Consider the following 9507-nt stretch of genomic DNA (forward strand, 5'->3'; position numbering starts at 1 on the left):
CTCTTTTTTTCCCCCTTTCCCCCCTTTTCCCCCTTCCCCTTGTATGTCTGACCCTCACGGAAGCCGGCAAGGTAATCGCCCGTGTTTTTTTGTTCTGGTATGTTCGGAGTGCTAGAGAACGCACGGCCGGGGCAACGGCAGGCACTCACACACATGCCCTGCTTCTGGGCGTTGTAAAGCGCAAAGAAGGTGCTCTTCGCCGGCCCAACCAGTGAAACACCGCGTCTCTGAAGCAGTCGGGACGCCATTCTAGAAGATAAACCGTTGGCATTGCAAGTAAATGGAAAAGTCCTCCAACATCGCAACATGGTCGTTGTTTTCTCCTAATGAGTCGACAAGGCACTATTAATCATCCAAGCAGGCATGTTTCATAAAATAAAAGCCATAAATACATATGAAAAAGAAGAAGAAAAAAAAAGAAAAAGAAAACAATTGCATTCATGAATTAAGTAAATACATCACCTTGGCAAACCTCAAGAATGATCTTCACCTCACCACCCTACACTTTACACCCTCCTTTTGAAATGTTTCAACTTCTTTTTTTTTTTTTATCTTCACGTTCTTCCTCGTGTAAATATATGCATTTGTGTGTGCGTATTCCCTGTTCTCAGCTGCTGTGAGACGCCTCCTCTTTCAGTGTCTGCCCCATAGGAGGTGAAGACTGTTGCTCCTCGTTGCGCTGCGCCGCCTCCAGTGCCTTACGTCGTTCTTCAAGGATGCGCAGTTCAAGAGCGTCACGGTGCAGCACATCGCGAAGCCGCATCCGACGCAGTTTCATGAAGTTCATTTTGCTGCGAAGTACCGGATTCGCCACCGCACGCACGCGACCAAAAGACACCGGGATTTGTGAAGCAAGATCGCCAAAACTGATGTGCTCCGGCACGCCAATAAGAGCCTTTGCCTCGTCAAGATCAAGCATATCAATCCTCACCACGTGTCGTACCCGCCAGAGCTGTTTTCTCACCTGCGGAATGTCAGGCACAATTGTCGTCTGTCCTTTGAACTCCAGACGCAGTTCCCGCAGCATCCGGTTTATCTCCCACGAGTGTTTGAAGGGGTGATCATTACAGTGCACAATAAATATGTTGCCGACAACACGATACGGCCCGGGTGCGATAGATGTCGCGGCCACTGCGCTACCTCCAACGCTGCTATTGCTAGTGCTAGTGCTGCTTGACTTTGCCTGGCCACCGCCACCACTACCACCACTCACGTCACCGCTCGCGCTGGTAGACGATGGTTTGGAAAGCAGGGCTGTTTTGCCGTGACACATGCAGCGCCACTGTGGCAGCCGCATAGAAATCCACGCACGCCGCATTCTTCCCACCTACTGCGCGATGGCATGCCCCCATGTAACCAACAATAACGAAAAAAAAAAAAAAAAAAAGTATTATGCATGTATATATATATTTATAATAGAGCCCTCTTAAACAGTCAACAAGTGCGACGGCCTCTTCAAGTGACGCCAATAAGTACGCCAAGGGGGGGAAAGGGAGAAATGTGCACATAAAACAATTGAAGAAAACGGCTTTTAAAGTCTCTTCAGCGCCAGATCGATTGATAGCGCTCAGACGCAGAACTCTACGGGTGTACCCCATTCTTTTCCAGTTTGTTTGTTTGTTGTTGTTCGCCCACGCACCTCACATTCCTGCTGTCATTACAGTCGGTTGAAGGTGCACATAAAAAAAAAAAAAAAAAAAGGGCCCCATAAGACAAAGTCAACAATTTACATTTAAAAAGAAAAAAGAAAAAGCCCTACACATAAATAAGTACAACTCCATCATTCCCCCTTCTTTGTTGGCCCCTCCCCCCCCCCCACCCCCCCACTTACGAAATAAAAATAAAAATAAAAACAAAACAATGCGTAGATGATGACCAACAGCAATAATAATAATTGATAATAATAATAAAACATTGAACAATAAAAAAGATATAAAACCAAAAACAATAATTAATAAGTACAGACATGCAATCCCAAATAATAATAATAATAATAATAATAATTTTCCCTTTTTTTTTTTTTTTCCCTGCCCTACTTACGCCGGCCACCTTCTGCTATCGTTACTTGCACTCAAGCTTCTGTGTTCTTGTTGCCCAAGTTGGAGGTTAAGTTTTCGATTACTCGCCTTCAAAGCAGGAATCGTCAAAGTGGGTGATGCTGGAAACATGTTATACGGGACATCCTCCTCATCTTCTTCCTCCCATTCATTCATGCCAGTGACAACGCCTTGTTCACTTGAATTTTCCGATTTCTTCACTACAACGACATCCAACGCACTACCCATCTCACCATCCATTGAAATAGCCTGCGTCACTGTGCTGCAAGCAGCACTGCTGCGCATGGATGTTAAACGCTCTGAACTCTTCATGCCGTCATCCAAAGAGTCAGACAAGGACGACAAACTCCGAAAAGGTCGAGCGTGACCACCAGCCACAGTTGTATTCGGTTTCGTAGGCGCAACGTCTTTCTTTCCCCGCGCCTCATCAGTCCCTCTCACACTACTTGGGCACGAATTGCCCCCATTGAAGCCTGACCAGTTGCCTTGGCGGCACTTCAAATCATCCACCCGAGCCCCAATCACCAGACGCTGTTGGTGTCGCTGAAGAAGAAAACAAGGTTCACCCGCACCTCCTGACTCCCCTGGTGAAACCAACACGGGGGCCGGTGCGGGGTATGCTTCGGGAAAAGAAAAAGACTCTCGAGTTACAGGACGACGACAAACCCACTTGTACGACCCCAGAATACTCATTGGCGATATACCGCTGATGGTCCGTAAAGAATTAGACTTTGACAGATTTCGTGACAAATTTCCATTTTCTTTGCCCGAGGTCAACGGTAGCCTTCCTTCTTGAGAAAAACCCCTGCGTGATTGCGGAAAAGAAGGCACGTGGCTGGGTATACTGTTTCTGTTATTGTCATCCGTGAAAGGAAACTCAGGTGGAACAGCATCAATAGGTGGCTCCTCTTCCTCATCGCTGTCAATATATTCCTCGTCAACTGGCAAGTACTTCACTTTCCGCACAGTTTTTGTTGCTGTTGTTGTGGAAATGCGTATAGCGTTGGGAGGCATAAACGGCGCTTCACCATTCGCCTCATCGTACGACGATAAAGCTTGAGCAGATGGCGTGTATGTAAAACCACGGGACACCGTGTCAGAACCTACTATTCGGCCTTTTCTGGACGAAATACCTAGCGTCCCATCATTCTTCCTCTCGCCAGCCCGATTGAAGGGCATCAACGCCGCACTTTGAATACTGTTGCCTTTGTCCGTGCTACACATTTCCTCAGCGTCTTTTCCGCTAATATGATTGGATGATGCCAATTTCTCCTTGTTGGCATTGTCCTGACTGTTCCTATTGGCGGAAGAGGGTCCGTTGCTAAATTCTGTCGCACCGTTTGACGTATGCGGGTACGTTTGACTCACCCTCGACTCATTGATCCCTGAACTGTGCGGCATCCGCACCTCTTGACGTGTTTGGCTGTTCTTCAATGCTCCCTGCGGGAGCACGTCCGCATCATTAAGGCAGTTTCTTTGCCTCATGGACGACGCAAAGCCCACTCCTCCTTCGTTTTCATAACTTTTTTTCACACTTGCGTCACGCATATTGTCATCAGGGAGATGTGGAAACATGGAAGGGGCAACAAATTTACGCACGGACGTGCTAGGGACACTCTGCCGGTAGACTAACAATGGCAGCTCGCGGTCCCGATGGGGGCTTCTCACCTGCGGGAGATGAACGGCTTTGTCCGGTGCGGCAGCTTCAGCACCCTTTTCAAATAATCCGTTAATCACGGTTCTCGTGTACACTGTTGGTGCGTACGGAGTTTTCATTCCGTCTCCCCTTTCTCCAGCTGCGGGAACTGCCCCCGTGGGAGCGGAGATTTCCCTGCGGATTGCAGTGGATGAATTATTGCCCTCCCGGACTGAATAGGCTCTGCACGGTTTATACTGCCCATTTCCCCATTTTGGCAACGAGTCGTGGGGCGACAATGCAGCCAATTCTCTCTCTTCTTTGCCGTTAATATCATCATTCCCAATTTCCTGCTCTCGCTGAGGAGATTGACGCCTGTTGCGCATGCCTCAATTCAATCCCCCCGTTAAAATAGTGAACGTCTTTCTGACAGACTCAAAAAAAAAAAAAAGACCGGCACTCTAATGAGCTACCCGTCCACCCACCCACACACACACACACACACAAACAAACAAAAAAGAAATAAAAATAATAGTTGTTTTTGAATGCTTTGATGTCTACGTGACACAACTTCCGCCTATTATTCTCAAAAGACTATTGGCTTTAAATGTAAGAGGCAAAAATTTCAAGTTGCGCCCTTCTCTTGTGTAATAAATCAACAGGTATCCATGAGAGTAAGTTTTGCATTAGAAAAGGCCACACATGCATGCACAGACAGAGACGCATAAAAAAGCAAATGAAGCCACAGCAATCAAAAGAAAAAAAATATTTATTAATAATAATAATAATTCACGGCAATGATGCAAAACAACAACAACAAAAAAAAAAGAAAAAAAAAGATGTACATTTTCTTTTTTGAAAGTGCGTGCGTCCCTGTGTCCCTCCCAACGCGTCACTGTGTGGATATGTGCAGTTCAACCCAAAAAGGCCGTGCAGAAGAACACACAGAGAGAGAGAAAGAGAGAAAAAAAAAAGGGTCAGTGTAAAAAATCAATAAAACAATAAAAAAGGAAAAACTACAAAAAAAAAAGAAAAAAAAATCAATGAAACAAAGACAGGAACAATATTACACTTGGAAGAAAAGAAGAGAAAAAAAAAAAAAAAAAGAAAAAACCATGCGCCAAAAGGGTAAGCTGAGGAAGGTCAATGAGAGAAGATACAGAAACAGAGACAAATACTAAAACAACAACCACAACAACAAAAGGAAAAAAAGAGAAAATATATAAATATATATTTTTTTTACTTATAATAATAACAATAATAATAATAATAATCAACCAAAAAAAAAAAAAAAAAATTTTCCGTTGCCTTCTTCCTTTCGCTCGCAGTTATTTGAGTGGAGGAGGCCTCCGCATCCATCGACTGGGAAAAGGGACGGCGGCGGCGGCGGTGGTGGCGGTGGTGATGGATGGATGTCAACAGAAGTGGCGCGGCGCGGTTTATTTCATTTCCCCCTCTCCACTCAGTCGCACGCCCACCAGTCCAGCGGTCGGCTGCAAAACAACAACAACAAAACAAAAAAAAAAAACGCCGTCCATCGGCGCATCGGTGTCGCAACAAACCCCACGACCCACTCTTTTCTTCCTCACTGCTCCTCGCAAACACAAAGACATCAAAAAAAAAAAAAAAAAAAAAAGAGAATTTCCCTCTAAAGCAGCCATAAATAATTTTCTTTTTTTTTCTTTTCTTTTTTTTTTTGTTTTTTTTTTTTTTTTTTGGGTTCCACCCGTGGAGAACTCCGGTCCGTTCGTGCGGGCGCCTATTGAGAGGTGGATGCACAGACGAAGTCATTGAACCCAACGGAAATGATTAATTGAAGTGCGTGACGCCGGGCCCAAAACACCACCCCTCTCCTCCTCTCTTTTTCCTCTCCCCCTCCCAAAACAAACCATAACATTTATCTCCTCACATGCTCAATCCGCATTTTTTTCTTTTTTTTTTTTTGCGCACGGACATTCCTCAGGCAACTGACGTGGCATTCAGACTTCAAACACATACACACACGCACACAAAACAAACTAAATCACAACCGCTAGGAACAAAAAAAAAAAAAAAAAAAAAACAAAGGGAGTAGCGGTGGCATTAGTCACAGGCTGGAGGGAAAAAAAAAAAGAAAAGAAAATCAAAACCACGACCCACCCTTTCAGTAGCCTGAGAAGAAAAGCCCACCAACAATGATGAAGCAGTTCTATCGCCCTTTTGGTTGTTTCTTTCCTTCCATCATATGTAACTCATTCTACTTTTTATAAGCACATACACACACACACACGCACATATAATATATATATACATCTATATGCAAATTTAGAGAACGATTGGCATTCTTCAATCGCCCCATCCCCTCTCTCCACAGGTTGAGCAATAAGAACTTCAAAAAAGACCCAGTTTGGAAAAATTGCGAAATGACACAACTCCCCAAAATGGTCCCTCATGTTGTGCAGATGGTGACTGCCTTCCCACGCGGAGATAGCACGACCCACCGATGCGTCCAACGGCATGGCAGGCTTGGCAAAATGCATCATACCATCCTCCAACTTGCTGTCGTCTTCACCCGTAGTTGTGCCATAACGATTGACCACGTGATCGCTTTTTTTTTTTTTTTTTTTCATACCTTGAAAACTCTGGCAGCAAGGAAAGCATTGGCATCCTCATCCTCTCCTACCTGTTCAGCTAAGCTACGGTGGCTCCTTCCGGATAAAAAAAAAAAAAACCCTATACGTCAGAATTTTCCCCTCGGTGATTCATATTCACAATCCCTACCGGATGGCTAGTTGTGAAAATTCTCCCTTTATTCCCGTTCGGTGTTGTATGCTTCTTCCTCATCAATCGAGTCTTCCTCATCGCTGTCAACCTCTTGTTCCGTTGTGGTGCGGGTTATCGTCGTCGTGCGAATTGTCAAGACCCCACCGTAGGCAGTCTGCTGTACTTGTGTATCTGTTTGCGTGTCCTGCGTTGTGCCGACGACCCGCCCATTTGGAACAAACGTATTGCCTACAGAGGCTTGACTCTCCTTTTGTACCGGCGGATACTCCGCAGCGAAGGATGTTTCCTCAATAGAAGCAGAACGCCTTGTGACCTCGTTCATCGCTCGCGTGTTGCGGCGAAATGAAGATGGTACTCGTTCTAAATTAGTAGACGGCAACAAATCACGGCCCACCCCTCCAATAACGTCCGATGGTTGGTGCGCGTCGTTTGTATTGCGTGTGTCGTCTGCCGCTCCATTCTCAACGACCACGTCACCCGAGCCAAATATTTCATTAAAATCGCCTGTACCATACAACACTGTGCCTTCTGGCAGATCATTCACAAAGTCCTTCAAAAAATCCGTATCATTCGTCTGACTGTGGTACACTGCCGGAATCCACACATGCCGTGTGACTGGTCGTCCAAGAGCTTCTTCTAGTACACACATCGCCTTGTACATCTTCCAGGTCGCCTGAATCTTTGTCGCCATATAGTCCATTGTCTTTTCCTCCATACATTCCATGAGGTAGTCCCCACGGCGCCGCAATTGTATAATCCACGGATGGTCGTAGTCATACACAACAGACAAAATACCGAGGCAACGGCGCACCAAAAGAAGGGATCTATTGTAAAGATGCAAGTCTTCATATATCTGTGCCAGTTCAATTAACGCAGGAATGAGCAGCTCTGACTGTCTCCGGTGTCCTATCTCTACTACCTCAATGCAGCGAAGCAGTAATAGCTCACACGGAGATGCCTTTAACTCGCGTATCATTTTGCTTCGCAGCACAAAATCATCTTCTGCAGTGAATGCGCACTTTATTTTCGTTGGGCGAGGCAGTCGCACAACGTTAACTGACGGCCCAGCGCGGCGTCGTGGGGGTTTTGGCGTCATGGACTTAATAATTTCTTGATTCAAACTGAACGTACTGGCGTCAGAAAGGAAACTACTGTCACAGGAACTAACAGACGGCGTATTCCTCTCCTCTGGAAACGTCACGGGAATGCCCTTATCAGCAAGCGTAAAGCCAGTCGTCTCGCGCTCCTGTTCGTACCATAACCGTGCCATACCCACCATAGACAACACATACCGTTTAAGAACCATGTATATTTCTTTTTCACCTCGAGCCACACGCGTTTCAGCAATTTGAATCGCACGACTGTATGTCGTCTTGGCACTTTCCTTATCACCTTGAGCAAGGTATACATCGCCCTCCTTTTGATAAACAAGCACGGCAAGGTGCTCAAAACGGTTTGGGGGAACCTGCTCAAGAAGTGGATAGCAGCCACGCAGTAAATTCAGCTTCAACGAAGCTTTTTTATCTGGTAATGAATCCGCCTCCTTCACGGCATTTAAAATGTGCAACGTAGCAGGATCAGCATCGTTATTGTCAAATTTTATTTCTTCACGGTCAGCGGCTTTCGTCTTTTGACTGCGCTGGTCTATCTTCCGTATCGCACCAAGATCAACACCAACATTTCCGTTTTTATTAGGATAATTCAAATTCCTCCTTGCAGCTCGCCTCACGGAGCCGTTTACAAGCAACATGGCCTGCGAGTGATCGTACGGTGGGGCACTGGCCGCACGGGGAACTCGTCTTCCGGACGACGCGGCTGCCCCCATTTCAAGCAATCAATAAATACAATGAAGTAAGTGAGAAAAAAAAAAAAAAAAAAAAAAAAAAGATATTTGCGTAAATGAGTGAGTAATTGAAACGATGGCACGGAAGGAGACGACGTGTGGTCCCCCCAACGCTAACCCTTAACTATTGCTTACGCCCCCCCCACCCACCCCCCCCCCCTTTTTTTTTTTTTCTTCCTCTTCTTATTGTTTTCTAAACCCCCCTTCCCCTTCCCCCCTCCTTCCTTTTTGGCAACGACGGGGGAAGGCAACTGACAGCTGCAGAGGCGGCAGCAGTCGTACGTGAAAAAAAAAAAAAAAAAAAAAAGACAAAACACACAGGACAGCAGGTGCAGAAAACAAGAGAGTGAAAAAAATAATGATAATAACAAGAAGAAGAAAAAAAAAAATCTCCACTGCCACCGGAGATAACAATTCGTAAAGAAACACACACACACACACACATGCAAAAAAAAAGAAAGGAAGGGGAATTCGAAGATAACGTTGACGCCAGTAAACAAATTATGCATTGCTAGCAATCAATGAAGTCGGCTGCCAGTAGCAGGTCTGAAACGACATCCTGATCCTCATCCGACAATGGGTCCAGTTCACCAAGAAGCGAAAACTCTTCCGTGGAGTTGGGATCCCCAGTGCTGCGCTGCAGCAAATATCGACAGACAAGCTCGAGTGTGCGGCTGGAAAGAGGCTCAAGTGGAATCCTCGGCATCATATTAATGCTGTTCACGGCAAGAACCCCAGGATTCGGTTTGTTCCCTAGTGAATCACCAAATCCTCCGCGATTTGGAAGACAAAAGATGGCGTCAAGCAAAGAAGAAATCATTTTACTTTGGCGCGCAGCGGCCTCAGGAATAATAAACTCCATGCCATCACCAGATATCATGCAGACATATGAAAGAGGCTCAATTGACCGCGTATGCACGCGCAACCGTGACAATGGCTGCAAACCCTGCATGGCTGTACACATGTCTGTGTATGATTTCTGTGAGTGCGCTTCAGAGTTAAAGGGAACACCAGCCCCCTTTTGCTCTGCCATTGTGCTACTTTCTGAGAAATAAACAATGGCAACGGCCCACCACCACCATCCCCCAAAAACAAAAAACAATGGAATTAAAAAGGAAAAAATCAAAAAAAAGAAAAAAAAAAGAAAAATCAAAGCAATGACCGCACCATACTCCGCCAGCCGCTCCGCCTCACACACACACACACAC

At 45.7% G+C, this 9507-nt stretch overlaps 5 protein-coding genes across 5 annotated transcripts, besides 28 other annotated features; all 5 read right to left on the reverse strand.

Moving 5' to 3' along the window:
- Nucleotides 1-184: a sequence feature (heterozygous, non-Esmeraldo-like haplotype).
- On the reverse strand, nucleotides 1-308 carry Tc00.1047053504255.4 (rhomboid-like protein; the record flags this gene model as incomplete). Its single annotated transcript, XM_800938.1, has 1 exon — nucleotides 1-308. A coding segment is annotated over one exon (308 nt), but the record flags the coding sequence as incomplete, so codon positions are not given.
- Nucleotides 185-360: a sequence feature (areas merged during assembly that could not be assigned to a particular haplotype. This can correspond to areas where the two haplotypes were merged or to regions with more than two copies in the genome that were merged during assembly.).
- Nucleotides 361-6759: a sequence feature (heterozygous, Esmeraldo-like haplotype).
- Nucleotides 398-429: a sequence feature (A-rich).
- Tc00.1047053504255.10 (hypothetical protein, conserved) lies at nucleotides 608-1318 on the reverse strand (the record flags this gene model as incomplete). The annotated part of the gene is made up of 1 exon (XM_800934.1): nucleotides 608-1318. One exon carries the CDS (start codon nucleotides 1316-1318, stop codon nucleotides 608-610), a length of 711 nt encoding a protein of 236 aa, XP_806027.1.
- Nucleotides 1369-1418: a sequence feature (AT_rich).
- Nucleotides 1680-1700: a sequence feature (AT_rich).
- Nucleotides 1833-1858: a microsatellite.
- Nucleotides 1878-1958: a microsatellite.
- Nucleotides 1978-2004: a microsatellite.
- Tc00.1047053504255.20 (uncharacterized protein) lies at nucleotides 2037-4079 on the reverse strand (the record flags this gene model as incomplete). The annotated part of the gene is made up of 1 exon (XM_800935.1): nucleotides 2037-4079. One exon carries the CDS (start codon nucleotides 4077-4079, stop codon nucleotides 2037-2039), a length of 2043 nt encoding a protein of 680 aa, XP_806028.1.
- Nucleotides 4172-4207: a microsatellite.
- Nucleotides 4452-4483: a sequence feature (AT_rich).
- Nucleotides 4628-4748: a sequence feature (A-rich).
- Nucleotides 4770-4806: a microsatellite.
- Nucleotides 4909-4935: a sequence feature (AT_rich).
- Nucleotides 4939-4967: a microsatellite.
- Nucleotides 4973-4994: a sequence feature (AT_rich).
- Nucleotides 5069-5095: a microsatellite.
- Nucleotides 5308-5334: a microsatellite.
- Nucleotides 5361-5410: a microsatellite.
- Nucleotides 5734-5759: a microsatellite.
- Nucleotides 5944-5984: a microsatellite.
- On the reverse strand, nucleotides 6482-8281 carry Tc00.1047053504255.30 (hypothetical protein, conserved; the record flags this gene model as incomplete). Its single annotated transcript, XM_800936.1, has 1 exon — nucleotides 6482-8281. The coding sequence occupies one exon, from the start codon at nucleotides 8279-8281 to the stop codon at nucleotides 6482-6484; it is 1800 nt and encodes a 599-aa protein (XP_806029.1).
- Nucleotides 6760-7324: a sequence feature (areas merged during assembly that could not be assigned to a particular haplotype. This can correspond to areas where the two haplotypes were merged or to regions with more than two copies in the genome that were merged during assembly.).
- Nucleotides 7325-7951: a sequence feature (haploid, Esmeraldo-like haplotype).
- Nucleotides 7952-8269: a sequence feature (haploid, non-Esmeraldo-like haplotype).
- Nucleotides 8270-9507: a sequence feature (heterozygous, Esmeraldo-like haplotype).
- Nucleotides 8317-8342: a microsatellite.
- Nucleotides 8585-8613: a microsatellite.
- On the reverse strand, nucleotides 8811-9332 carry Tc00.1047053504255.50 (hypothetical protein, conserved; the record flags this gene model as incomplete). Its single annotated transcript, XM_800937.1, has 1 exon — nucleotides 8811-9332. The coding sequence occupies one exon, from the start codon at nucleotides 9330-9332 to the stop codon at nucleotides 8811-8813; it is 522 nt and encodes a 173-aa protein (XP_806030.1).
- Nucleotides 9409-9448: a microsatellite.

The sequence above is a fragment of the Trypanosoma cruzi genome, genomic scaffold, assembly GCF_000209065.1.
Source record: "Trypanosoma cruzi strain CL Brener 1047053516685 genomic scaffold, whole genome shotgun sequence".
Lineage (NCBI taxonomy): Eukaryota > Euglenozoa > Kinetoplastea > Trypanosomatida > Trypanosomatidae > Trypanosoma > Trypanosoma cruzi.